The sequence below is a fragment of the Brachyhypopomus gauderio genome, chromosome 19 (assembly GCF_052324685.1).
Source record: "Brachyhypopomus gauderio isolate BG-103 chromosome 19, BGAUD_0.2, whole genome shotgun sequence".
Classification (NCBI taxonomy): Eukaryota; Metazoa; Chordata; class Actinopteri; order Gymnotiformes; family Hypopomidae; genus Brachyhypopomus; species Brachyhypopomus gauderio.
In genome coordinates this window covers 2,558,978-2,573,301 of record NC_135229.1, presented here as the reverse complement: position 1 = coordinate 2,573,301, position 14,324 = coordinate 2,558,978, and the positions used below count along the sequence as shown (strand labels likewise).

Genomic DNA, 14,324 nt, shown 5'->3' with positions numbered 1-14,324 from the left:
CACACCTACCGCTCAACACCTACAGCACCTACACGCACGCCGTGAGTACACACACACACACACACACACATCTACCGCTCAACTCCTACAGCACCTACACAAGCACGCCGTGAGTATACACACACACACACACACACACACACCTACCGCTCAACACCTACAGCACCTACACGTACGCCGTGAGTACATACACACACACCTACCGCTCAACACCTACAGCACCTACACGCACGCCGTGAGTATACACACACACACACACACACACACCTACCGCTCAACACATACAGTACATACACACACTCCTTGAGTGCACACACACACACACACACACACTCTTGGTATGTCAGCAGTCACTCTGGGGCTCTCCTTTCTCTGACGCACATGCTCCACAGAGCTGCAGGTTTTCCTTCACATCCATGGCGACCGTTCCATCTGCCCATGGCGACGCCCAGTGGCCTTGTCATCTGCCACGGCAACCACACACCCCCCCCCTCCCCCTCCCCCCCCATCCCCATCAAGACATTGAATAATGCATTAACATCACTTCCGTTCCCCTCTCATGAATACACAGGGAGGAACTCCGAGTTCACTTGTAATTTTAACTCGGGCACTCCCTCAGGACTCAGAACCACTCAGCGCCAGTCTGATTTGGGCCGTCACGGAGAGTTCAGCCAATCGCTTTGGTTGTTTTATGAATATTTGGCTTTGATTAGAAGGCTCCGCCTCCTCACGGTGCAGATGGTCTGGAGTGGAGTCTAATGTGGAGACATGCGGAAACGCTGAATGTGTATGAGCATAGCTGATCTTCCTCCGATGGTTCCCAGTTAATTTCTTGAAGTTGGGTTAATGTATTCGAAAATGCGTGATTTCTACGAATATTCATAAGCTACCTAGGGAACCATATCAAGATTAGATACAGATATTCTTTGTGATGTAGCAGGATATATCCTCCTTTTCCAGCAAAAGGGTTGACAGGAAACATATATATGTATATATGTGTGTGTGTGTGTGTGTGTGTGTGTGTGTGTGAATCTATACTGCTCGTCAAATGGATCTGCTTGTCCTATATATAGACTATACCCTGCAGGCATTGAACCTTAATTACAGTGTGTGTGTGTGTGTGTGTTCACACATCTGTGCACATACTCTGTGCACAGTGACGTCTGAAATATGGTGCATCTGTTTGTGTGTGTGTGTGTGCGTACTTGTGCACACGGAGTTTCAGATGCACATAACGGTCACAGTATGATTTGTATAATGGATCTGGAGTCACACATTAACACTCCATGTTGTTTCTGCAGTTTTTATATACGAAGGTAAAATGCAGGGATTTCCCTCTTTGGGTAGATAAATAATAAAGATCTCCTTAAATATCTTTTCGCTCGAAGGTTCTCAGTTCTCATTAATTCTCACTAAAGCATTAGAATGAGGTTTACATTCACCCTGAAATGTAAAAAGTGTTTTCAGTGTGCTGCTGTTAAAGTAACAGTGCTCAAATGTGTCTTTTCACAGACTATGTATCTATATTCAGTACAAATACACCATAAAGGTTTTTTACATATATTGAATTAGATGAGGATTCATCATCTTGTTTCCTGGTTGGTTCTGGTCACAGCACCTGTCTGACATCACAGATGATGTACTCTGGCCAGACAGCCAGGGGTGTTGTGTCTGGAGAGATGTATCCACCCCTGGTATGTTCCCCCATCGATGCCCCCACATGCCTCCCCCATCTGGGGAAGAGACCATCCAATGGCAAAGCCCAAAAGAAGTCTTCAGTAGGGCTGGGGAATGGAGACCTCAGACGCAGGTGAACTAACAAAGTACCAAAAACTGTGGGTGGTGAATAAACCAACAATGTTGCCCCAAATGACAGCAACCCTGGACTGTTCTGGTCCAGCCCCCTTGAGACAAGGAGGGAGTAGTGCATTGAGGAAGATGATGATGTGGGCAGTGTTGTAAGAACCAAGACGGGCATGATGATGAATGACACTGTTCTGGCTAATGGCTGCGGACATTGTGATGCTGTCCAGGGAGACAGATGACACGTAAGGGTCTCGCTGACACTATCTACAGTGTGGTGGCTCTTAATTATGCTGGACTCATGGCCCTGTCTCCCTGAAACAGCTCATGGTTGACAACATGGCCAACCAAAGTGGCCCGAAAGTGTTCTTCTCCATTTTGGTTGCTCATGCTCTTCCTCGTCCTGTTCCTCATCCTCCACGGATACATAAAGTGTAATATTAATGTCAGTTTGCTGTATCTTCTGCAAGTTTGTCCACCTTTTGCTTCATCAAGTCCAGATCGGCTTGGCAGAATAGAAAACACTCTGTCCAGGGTTATAGAGCCATTGTTATATGAGGCTTAGGATCATGAGTGCTCCTGGTCCTGGTTGGTCTCCACTATCCATGTAGATCCGCTTAAAAGGAATGGAAACTGTGAAAAGACTCCCAAACGCCTTCTTCAGGGCTGGGTGGAGCTCCTGGGGTTGGTCCCATCTCCTCTGCTTCCCTGGACTCGTACTCAGTGTATGAGCAGTGTTAATGAGAAGCTTTGGATTCCTAACCAGAATGGTCCAGTGCTCTAGTTAGGTCACGATAAACAATAATAATAATTAAATAATAATAATAATAATTTAAATAATTAAATTCCAGCACCAAACAAAAACAAAACCTGCAGTGGATGTGGTGAAATGGTAGATTGTCTCTTTAGAGACTTTATTAAGGTAGAACTTTGATCCTGGCAGACAAATCCTTGGGTCAGCTTGGTGAGCTTGCTGAGATCGAGAGGGGACCTCTGACCCAGGTCTTCAGAAAGGACTCTGTGATCGCACCCACCGTTGTTTGGGCCCACAGATAGAAGAAGATTCTTTTTCTGAAGGAGGATCACGCACTGCGTGTGGGTGGTTTTGCTGTGCGTGAGGGTTGTTATTGTCTTAAGGAGCTGGAGCAGACGAACGAGTCCCCTCCAGTTATACTTCACTGTCAGTCAAGATGGCAGCGTCCTTGAAATGACGCATCTTGTCCTTGTCCACTGAGCTGGAGTCGACGGCAGACTGTCGCCCCAGGCAACGCTCCAGCATGTCGCGTGTGGTGCTCCGTCGAGTTCCAGCGTCGTGGGTGAGCTCACGGACGGGTAAATTTAGCATCTCCGGCTCCATTTCCCAAGACGTGACCAGCTGTTGGGCCTCTGTGGGGAAACATCGCCGCACACTTCCGATCTCACCCAGGAGGCGGGACTCTCGGCTTGGGGGGGGGACGGGACGGGACGGGACGGCTGCGTTTGGGACGGACAGGTCAACTTCCGCCAGGTCAGTGCTTGGGCCAAACGGTCACAAAAGGAGAGGCGTGTTTGCGTTAACTTGTCTTCCCGCCCCTCCACGCTCCGGCTCAGAGTGACAGCCTCCCATGGACCCAGGAGTGCCCGGAGACTCTCGGCTCAGTGACTCGCACTTGTCAAACTGTCATGAAGACGTCGCACGAAGGGCGGAGACGCTTGTTTTGATACACTCTCCTTCCTCTCTGTGTTCCTTGTGACGATGTCGACATGAAGGTCCCCTGTGTTTTGCTGCTAACATCATCATGCTAACCGCAGAGTGCTGTGTCGAATGCGTAACCGTCACCATCCACTTAGAAGGTCTCCGTGGTTTCCGAGTTTTGTAGTTGCTCTCGTTAGACTTTTATGGCCTGTTGCTATAAGCTCCTGTTACCACAGAAACGAACAACTCTGTTAGCTGCCTGACTACCGCCTGACTTTACCATGTGAGGAGATGAAGCCGGGGTGATGTTTTATTGTCATGGTCTGCAGGATGTTGCGTTAAATCAATGTCCAATAACATGTTGAGGCCAGTAGGTAGTTGGTATGCTAGGCTGTAAAGGTAGCGTCTGTTCAATTCTACACTTATGAGATTATCAAGCTCCATGTCTGTGTAATTAATCTCAAGGATAAGATTGCATCGAAAATCTTTTATTCACTTGTTATTGTGTTCAGACAGTCGATCATTTAAGAGCCCCTAAACCTCTAAATCTCTCCAGGCTTGTGGTTGTCGTTGCCTGCGTGTAGCCAGTACATGCGTGAACAGCATTTGTGACTTTATTGGTTTACATGTGTGGTGTTACCCGGTTCGAGTGCTGTACACTAGAGATGTAAAGAAACTGCTTCTTTCTGGTGATACCAGAATCACCGCCCCACTAGCTGAGAAAGATCTTTCTAATCCGTGATCATTTTTGCGAAGACCACAGAGCAAAATCCCATGGAATGAACGAACAACTAGATGCTTGGAGTCTTGCTCTAGTTTCTCTAGTTCTTCTGTGTTTTCTGTTCTTGGGGGATTCATTCTGATGAAACTTTACATCTGTGCAACTTTACAACTTGTAAATATGTGTATGTGTGTGTTCATTTATCACATGGACTACATGGTGACGTTTGGTGTCTGTTCTGTCGAGCCTCTGTGACGTCCAGACTGACAGACGGAATCCCCCCAGGTATCCCACAATACACCTGCTCTCCGACCTTCAGTGCAGTAAACACTCAGACCCCCAACCTGCTTTCACACACACACACACACACCCACACACACACAGAATCTGCCCACCCCCTCGTCAACCAATAAGAACACGGAGTCAGTTTCCATTTCCACATGGCCTCCACAGCTACACACTCATCTCACATATTCCGTGTGTTCCCGTGACAAAGTGTGCGTTCTCCGTCGCCGTGCGATAGATTCACGTGTTATCGTTATCTTCAGAGAGAACATCCCTCGTTCAGCTTCACTGTGCTGATGGGTATAGGTGGAGTCATTCCAAAGCCCTGCGCTTGGAATTGTGGGTATTTCGCACGCTCATCCCCATCGTCCCTGTGTTTCCAGCGTGGGACGTGTCGGATTTATGAGCCTCTGCCAGCCACTTCACACAGTAATCAGAGAGCGTTCTGGACAGGAAGTGATGCGTGTGTTAAACTGGGATTGGCAGGAATCTGGGTTGGGAATGGAGCATGAAGTTATTAATGGTAACCTTCCACAGACCATTCCCAAAGGAATGTTCTGGAAACATGGAAGATTAAGACCGGGCTATATTGTGGTCCAGGCCATTGAACTGCTTGAATCTGTAATGGAGTGAAGTTCATTTTCCCACTGGTGTGACTGCACCATCTCAGTGTGAATCATCACGTCCAGGCTGCGTGGGTCGGCCATCATCCGTGTCTTGACTCTGCTCCTGTGTCTCCTGATTCCAAAACTGGAACGTCAAGACTACCCAGATCTCTCGCGACCGCAGGGTCTCGCTGGCTTTGGGCAGTTTAGAAAGATTTGTGTGTGATCCAACCCGTGATCCACCCTCGGGTGAAAGACGGCGAGTCGTGTTAGCGCACACGTGCCCACCAAAGCAACGACGCTGTTCTAGAGAGATGAGAGAGAGAGAGAGTGACAACCGTGATGATTAAAGAAAACAGGGAGGGAGGTGGAAAGGGTGTGATACCACTGAACTCACACACAGAAGAGAGAGAGGGAGAGAGAGAGAGAGAGAGAGACAGAGAGAGAGGGAGAGAGAGGAATAAAGATGAGGAGCTCTAGTCCAAGACCTCCTGCTCTGTCTTGTGAAGCGTGTTGCTCTGTCGGTTATTTGCTGTCGTAAAGCTCTTCAGAAATCTGCCTCCAATTTGCCGCTGCCCCACATTACAAACACGACAATTTGATGGCGCTGACGCTCAGTCACTTTCCAGTTGAACAAAAGATGGTGAAAGAGCACACTGGTGAAAGAGCACACTGGTGAAAGAGGTCACTGGTGAAAGAGGACACTGGTAAAAAAGGACACTGGTGAAAGAGGTCACTGGCGAAAGAGGACACTGGCGAAAGAGCACACTGGTAAAAAAGGACACTGGTGAAAGAGCACATTGGTGAAAGAAGACAATAGTGAAAGAGCACACTGGTGAAAGAGCACACTGGTGAAATAAGACACTGGTGAAATAAGACACTGGTGAAAAAGCACACTGGTGAAAGAGCACACTGGTGAAAGAAGACACTGGTGAAAGAGCACACTGGTGAAAGAGCACACTGGTGAAAAGGGACACTGGTGAAAGAGGACACTGGTGAAAGAGCACACTGGTGAAAGAAGCCACTGGTGAAAGAGCACACTGGTGAAAGAGCACACTGGTGAAAGAGCACACTGGCGAAAGAGGACACTGGTAAAAGAGCACACTGGTGAAAAGGGACACTGGTGAAAGAGGACACTGGTGAAAGAGCACACTGGTGAAAGAAGACACTGGTGAAAGAGGACACTGGTGAAAGAGCACACTGGTGAAAGAAGACACTGGTGAAAGAGGACACTGGTGAAAGAGGACACTGGTGAAAGAGCACACTGGTGAAAGAGCACACTGGCGAAAGAGGACACTTAGCAGGGAGGCTGGGGGAGGTTAGACTGTCTTGCCATGTTCACATTTTGAATACGAGTTGTTGATGTGTAGGGGCTGGGTTTGTAGAAACACCAACCAGCAGTGGTTACCACTGACCCCTAGTGGGCGAACGGAGTAGCGCTACACCAGCCCTCTGTCAAACCTGAGCCATGGGCAATCAAAGGATAATCGAAAACAAATCATCTGTGCGGTATTAACTTGACACGCGATGTTTGTTATGTTAATTGTTATGTGTTCGTGCTGTCTTGTATGTTAAAGGTTCTTATCTAATCTTCATGCGTTTGTTCAGTGGAGTCAGACTGAGTGGATGAGACTGACTTCCCAAATAAAGGAAAGTGAGCAGGATCCTCTTATCACACACACACACACACACACACACACACACACACACACACACACACACACACACACACACACACACACACACACAAACACACACACTTATCAGGGGCTATTCTGACAGACCAGATCTGCATGTGTGAACCTGTCCCCTCTCCACACACACACACACACACACACACACACACACACACACACACACACACACACACACACATACACACACACTTATCAGGGACTATTCTGACAGGCCAGATCTGCATGTGTAAACCTGTCCCCCCTTCCACACACACACACACACACACACACACACACACACACACACACACACACACACTTATCAGGGGCTATTCTGACAGGCCAGATCTGCATGTGTGAAACAGCACACATGCACACACACACACACAGAAACACACACTTTTATTTAACTTTTCACCCTTTTCTCGTGGGGTCATTCTTTCTGTAATTCTCATACAGAAAGAACGTGCCGGGGTATAATGCCATATATAATGCCCCGGGGTATAACCTGCTGGGGTATAATGGGCTCCAAGCCCCAGTGGGACATCTGCTAATACGCATGATGCTAATACGTATGATGCTAATAGAATGATCATCATCATCATTTAAACAAACCACTGACTTGGCTTAGAGAACGCTATCTCCCACCTGGTAACAGGCGTAACGTGGTAACAAACGTAACCTAGTAACAGGCCTCTCTGCCACTCTGCGATTGTGCACGTGGCTGTCATCCAATCAGTCACGAGGGAACCCTCCCTGACTCCGCCCTCTCTTCACTTTCTTTAATAATTTCTTTCTCAAACTGTATTTCCCACGGCGACTGCAAAACTCCTTTAGGCAGATCAGCTTACAGTGTACATGTGTTTACCACATGGATGTGTTACAATTGATGTGTAGTTACAATTAAACCTTCAGAGGTTATTGAAAGTCTAACATAAATAAAATGAATTACACCTATTATTATTATTATTATTAATATTATTATTAATAATAATCCTCCTCAGGGGCCCAGAGCATATCCAGACATCACAGTGATAAAGACAGACGTCAGTCTTTCACAGGGAACACACATACACACACACACACACCTTCTCAATCACACCGCAACAATTTGGAACTGCATTCTAAATGTTTGTTATTGTCACGATTATTATTATTAGTACTATTATTATTGTTAATTAGACTAAGACCTCCATATGAAGAAGAATCCGGCCTGTGACAGACTCAGTCTGACAGGCCGGCCTTTCAGGGTATTGATTCTGTGAGCAGTTTCCATGGTGATGAGTTTACAGTAATTACCTTTGTGGGTTTTTTTTTTTTTTGGGGGGGGGGGGGGGGGGGGGGGGGTAGTGTTGAGTGGATTTGTGCTAATTTCTTTAATGATCAGTGTTTGAGTACTGGTGGTTCATAACGTATTCACCCCACTGAGACACTGAAAGTGTGTGTGCTTGCAGAGGGACAAGCATGTGTGTGTGTGTGTGTGGGTGTGCCTGTGTCCGTGTGCATGTGCCTGTATGCCTGTGTGCGTGTGTGGGCATGTGTGAGTGTGTGTGGGCGTGTCCCTTTGTGCATGTGCAGGCCTGCGTGTGTGTGCCTATGTGTGTGATTGAGCCTGCATATGCCTGTGTGCGTGTGCCTGTATGTGTGTGTGAGCGTGTGTTGGCCTGCGTGTGCCTGTGTGCGTGTGAATGCGTGTGCCTATCTGGCTGAGGCTGAGGTTGCTTTGTGAAGAACAAATGTTCAATTATTTTCAGTTTATTTTCTTCTTGTGTTGTATTTATTGGTATTTCTGCTCCTTCATACAGTCACTCCATAAAGATATTTATGGAGTTTTTTTTTTTTAAACAGTTTAAAGACGCTTAAACTTATGTTTAAAAATGTTGCTAGTAGTAATTGTATTAATTAACATGAGTATCTCACGTGTGTTTAACATGAGTATCTCACGTGTGTCTATGTACAGATCCTCAAATCTTAATGAGGTTCGTAATGTGATTATTTGTCTCTGTCTCTCTCTCCACCCTTTCCTTCTCTTTTTCTCCCTCTCCCTCTCTCTCTCTCCGTCTCTCTACCTCTCTCTCTCTCTATGTCTCTCTACCTCTCTCTCTCTCTCTCTCCACCCCTCTTCTCTCAGCTGATGCAGCAGCAGGCGGCCATTATGGCTGCCTCTCACAGTGGGTACCTGACCCCCAGCATGGCCTTCCCTGCTACCCAGATCCACCACATGGGGGCGCTAAACATGAATGGCCTGCCACCCACACCCATGACCCCTGTGTCAGGTCAGTTGCAAGCACCATCCATAACCAAGCTGGATATTTCTAATAGGTCTGCTCTTTCACTCCCAGCAAGCTTTGTGCAGAAATCCGCTTTCTCTGATTGGATGCTGGTGTGTTTATTTCAGCAGGATTGCGTAACCAAGGTCTCTTGTGTGTGTAGTTTTAACCGAGATACATGTAAAGAGCTAGAACCTACTCAGTAAGAAAGAAAATGACAATGACATTAAGCCCTCCAGCGTATGAAGTAATGGAAGTTACAGTCTCAGCAAAAAAGGAAATTTGATCATGTGATTAGCTGCTATTTCTATGCTAAGCAAGTCTAAGACTGTGTATGTGTATATGTGTGTGTATATGTGTGTATACGTGTGTGTGTATGTATGTGTATGGGGGTGTGTGTGTGTATGTGTGTGTTTGTGTGTGTATGTATGTGCGTGTGTGTATATGTGTGTGTGTATGTATGTGTATGGGGGGGTGTGTGTGTGTGTGTATATGTGTGTGTGTATGTATGTGTATGGGTGTGTGTGTATATGTGTGTGTGTATGTATGTGTATGGGTGTGTGTGTATATGTGTGTGTGTATGTATGTGTATGGGTGTGTGTGTATATGTGTGTGTGTGTATGTATGTGTATGGGTGTGTGTGTGTGTGTGTGTATGTATGTGTATGGGGGTGTGTGTGTGTGTGTGTGTATGTATGTGTGTGTGTGTGTGTATGTATGTGTATGGGGGTGTGTGTATATGTGTGTGTATATGTGTGTGTGTATGTATGTGTATGGGTGTGTGTGTATATGTGTGTGTGTATGTATGTGTATGGGTGTGTGTGTATATGTGTGTGTGTATGTATGTGTATGGGTGTGTGTGTATATGTGTGTGTGTGTATGTATGTGTATGGGTGTGTGTGTGTGTGTGTATGTATGTGTATGGGGGGGGGTGTGTGTGTGTGTGTATGTGTGTGTGTATGTATGTGTGTGTGTGTGTGTGTATGTATGTGTATGGGGGTGTGTGTATATGTGTGTGTGTATGTATGTGTATGGGGGTGTGGGTGTGTGTATCTGACCTTCACCTCCTCTGTGCTGTGGTATTTCAGAGAAACACGGGGGGGTAATAACAGCCAGTGTGGTGGTATTAGAGCCCTGCTCCTGTCCCCTGTGCCCCCCCCCCCCCCCCCCCCCGACAAGGCTTGAACTGTGATGTTTTCACCTCTTCCCAAAACAAAATGGGTTTTTTGTGGAACGTGGATCGATGTCACGTCGTCTCCGCCGCGGCCATGAGACGCTGATCACAGCAGGTACGCGGCCTGTGGAGCGGAGGTCTTCACCACGGAGGTCTTCACCGCGGAGGTCTTCACCGCGGAGGTCTTCACCGCGTCCCTGTCAGCCATGGGCTGCTTCTTGAGAAGAGAGGAGAGGCACTTATGCTCCTCAGTCCTCCTCTACCCTGGTAGCCTGGATACAGGCTCAGACCGTTACTGTGGATACAGGCTCAGACCGTTACTGTGGATACAGGCTCAGACCGTTACTGTGGATACAGGCTCAGACCGTTACTGTGGATACAGGCTCAGACCGTTACTGTGGATACAGGCTCAGACCGTTACTGTGGATACAGGATACAGGCTCAGACCGTTACTGTGGATACAGGATACAGGCTCAGACCGTTACTGTGGATACAGGCTCAGCTCACAGAGTGGCAGGGAAGCCCTCATGTGGTGCTGGACTGACAGATAGCTTTACAGACCCTAGCTTTACAGATAGCTTTACAGACCCTAGCATTACAGATAGCTTTACAGATAGCTTTACAGACCCTAGCATTATAGATAGCTTTACAGATAGCTTTACAGACACTAGATTTACAGACACTAGCTTTACAGACACTAGCGTCACGACTGAATCACCAGGGTATGAATATGAACTTACACGCCACACGGGGGTTTCGGATTGGCTCTTGTTGTTGCTTTGTGTAAGCTCGAACTCCTTTAGAAAAAAAATATATATAAAAGCAAAACAATTACACAACTATCAGGCTCTAAAGCCAAAAAACCAAAGCCCTATGCTCCACCCACGTGCCATCTGCTCCGCCCACAGCCCTGGCTGCACCCCCCACCCCCACTTGGCTTTCCCATGACGATATGCTGCCATGACGATCGAAGGCAGCGGCCTGGGCGATCTGCGGCTTCCCGTCGATGTGTGTGAATCGATATCCGAGACACGTCCGTGCCGACGGCACCTCGTGAGAGAGCTTAAGAAGGCAGATCCATGAGGCCGGACACGTGGCCAGACTCCGGCCACTTAACGATCTGTTTACTTACTTGATCTTTAATAAAACGCACCATTATACACAAGACGTTTGACAGGCAGTCCAGGGAGATTTCTCATGTGAGATGTAAATAGACATTAAATATAGCTGATTTTGGAAATCATAAAAGGATCCAGTCTGTTTACAGAAGTTTCAATTTCACCTTATTAATGCTAGGAGTGATCACTCAAAACCATGTATCACAAGAAAGTATTCATGGTGTTCAAAGCGAATAAAGTAGACCAGGTGTAGGATAAAATTTTTTCATATTTTCAATAACGAATCCCTAAAACGAGTGAAAATTAGAACAACAAAAAAACCAGTTCTTGTCCTAATCACCTCAGACAGCTGTGGCATGTTCAGAAATGACAGCAGCTACAGCTAATGTTTATAGAGTGTGCGTGTTCATGCTTTAAGTGAACGAGCTGAGCTCTATAGCGTGTATCTGAGCCATGCTGAACCCCACTGGGCTTTGGTGTGCAGCGTGGGGCCTGTCGTTCATGGGCATGCACGTGTGTGTGTGTGTGTGTGTGCGCTCTGCAGGCCTACGCAACAGTGCTTTCAGGGCTGTGTGCTATCAGCTGTACACGGTGGCTGTGTGGATAAGAATAGCCCTCCACGGGACAGCAGTGGTGTGTTAAATTGGAGGGCATCATATTACCCGTCACTGAACACAAGTCAGATAGTGAACGTACAGTCATGAGGATACACACTTAGGCTCACTCACGTACACACGCCTACACACACACACACGCGCGCACACGCACACACACACGCACGCACACGTACACACGCACACACACACACACTTACACACACACACACACACACACACACACACACACACACACACACATCTCTCAGAATCCACATCAGGTCTTTTTTAGCCTCCAATTGATTTTTGTTTCTCACTCTGACCGTTCACTGAACCTTATAGGCCTGTGTGTGTGTGTGTGTGTGTCTTTCTGTGTGTGTGTACTGAACACTATAGCCTCTAGTATCTCCAGGGTGTGTGTGTGTGTGTGTGTGTACTGAACACTATAGCCTCTAGTATCTCCAGGGTGTGTGTGTGTGTGTGTGTGTGTGTGTGTCTGTACTGAACACTATAGCCTTGTGTCTCCTGGGTGTAGTCATGGCAGTCTAATTTACCACCATTACTGAGGATACTCACAGTACAACATACTGTGGAAGAAACAACAGCTCTCCTGGGTCACACACACACACACACACTGGTTAGCGACGTTTTCGGTAACATGTAGACAGGCCACTAAGTAACTTCTTCATAGATACGTAGATAGAAGCGATATGTATTATTTGTCCAAAAGGCAGCTGTTAAATTCCATATAATGTGTAAGCAGGAATCTCGGGTGCCAAACGTAAAATGAGTATTGCCTCGTTGCCATAGGTACGTGTATATGCGCTCTGATTGGACAGTGTGTGTGAGTGACAGCTCGTTTTAGTGACAGACCTTCAGCCCAGAGTTTCCATGACGCATGAATGTCAGGAGGAGACAGAGATGTTCCTCAGGGGATTACTGCTCTCCTCCCTCATCCCTCGCTCCATCCACACGTCTGCTCACACACACACACACACTCCTCTCACAACACAACACACACCTCCCATAACACACACATAGAGAACAAAGCGGGTTATAGATACACTTGACTCAAGTAGAATTACCTGGTTCTGATTATTAAGTTCATCCTGTATTTTATCCTGTTTTGTCTTTATCACACTCTCTCTCTCTCTCACACACACACACACTCACTCTCTCTCCATCTCTCCCCTTCTCACTCCCTCTCTCTCTCAATACCCCCCTCTCTCTCTCTCTCTCTCTCACTCCCACTCTCTTTTTTTCTCTCCCTCTCTCTCAATCCCGCTCTCTCCCCCTCTATCTCTCTCCCCTCTCCCTCTCTCTCACTCCCCCTCTCTCTCTATCTCTCTCTCTCTCTCTCTCTCTCTCTCTCTTTGCATGGCTGCTTGAAGATTGCATCACTGTTTCATCATCAGAGCGTTTGGGACAAACTAGATTCCTGTTGCCGTTGCTTTTCAGACTGTGTGTGTATGTGTGTACGTGTGTGTGTGTGCATGTGTGTGTGCATTTGCGTGTACATGTGAGTGTGTGTGTACACGTGTGTGTGCTTTTGTTTGTACATGTGAGTGTGTGTGTACACGTGTGTGTGTGTACATGTGTGAGTGTGTGTGTTAGTGTGTGTGTGTACATGTGTGAGTGTGTTTGTTAGCCTCTCTTACATTAATTAGCGTATGTGTGGAGATTAGCCTCTCCTACATTAACGAGCGTATGTAAGATTAGCCTCTCCTACATTAACGAGCATACGTAAGATTAGCCTCTCCTACATTAACGAGCGTATATGTGTGGAGATTAGCCTCTCCTATATTAACGAGCATATGTGGTTGGACGGAGCTAGTGATCTGGTTGGGCGGAGCTAGTGATCTGGTTGGGCGGAGCTAGTGGTCTGGTTGGAGAGAGCTAGTGATCTGGTTGGACAGAGCTACCGATCTGGTTGGATGGAGCTAGTGGTCTGGTTGGGCGGAGCTAGTGCTCTGGTTGGACAGAGCTAGTGATCTGGTTGGACAGAGCTACCAATCTGGTTGGACGGAGCTAGTGGTCTGGTTGGACAGAGCTACCAATCTGGTTGGACGGAGCTAGTGGTCTGGTTGGGCGGAGCTAGTGGTCTGGTTGGGCGGAGCTAGTGCTCTGGTTGGACAGAGCTAGTGATCTGGTTGGACAGAGCTACCAATCTGGTTGGACGGAGCTAGTGGTCTGGTTGGGCGGAGCTAGTGGTCTTGTTGGGCGGAGCTAGTGATCTGACAGCAGCGCGTCCCTCCCCGCAGGGCTGAACTCTCCGCCTGCCAGTCTGGCGTCATCGGGCGTTCCCAGTATCGTGACGCCCATCGTGAACGGCTTCACCGGCCTGGCCCCCCAGCCCAACGGCCACCCGCTGGAGGCAGCTGTGTACACCAACGGGCTGCCTG

At 47.5% G+C, this 14,324-nt stretch overlaps 1 protein-coding gene across 1 annotated transcript in view; it reads left to right on the top strand.

Moving 5' to 3' along the window:
- The first annotated feature begins 216 nt into the window (after positions 1-216).
- Positions 217-14,324, top strand: part of LOC143482906 (CUGBP Elav-like family member 5) — a 20,817-nt gene continuing 6,709 nt past the window's right edge. Inside the window, exons 1-3 of the mRNA XM_076981481.1 lie at positions 217-235; positions 8,897-9,041; positions 14,184-14,324. The exon at positions 14,184-14,324 is cut by the window's right edge and continues 72 nt beyond it. Of these exons, the coding sequence (XP_076837596.1) occupies positions 8,900-9,041; positions 14,184-14,324 (283 nt within the window). The 5' untranslated portion in view covers positions 217-235; positions 8,897-8,899. The remainder of the gene's footprint in view (positions 236-8,896; positions 9,042-14,183) is intronic.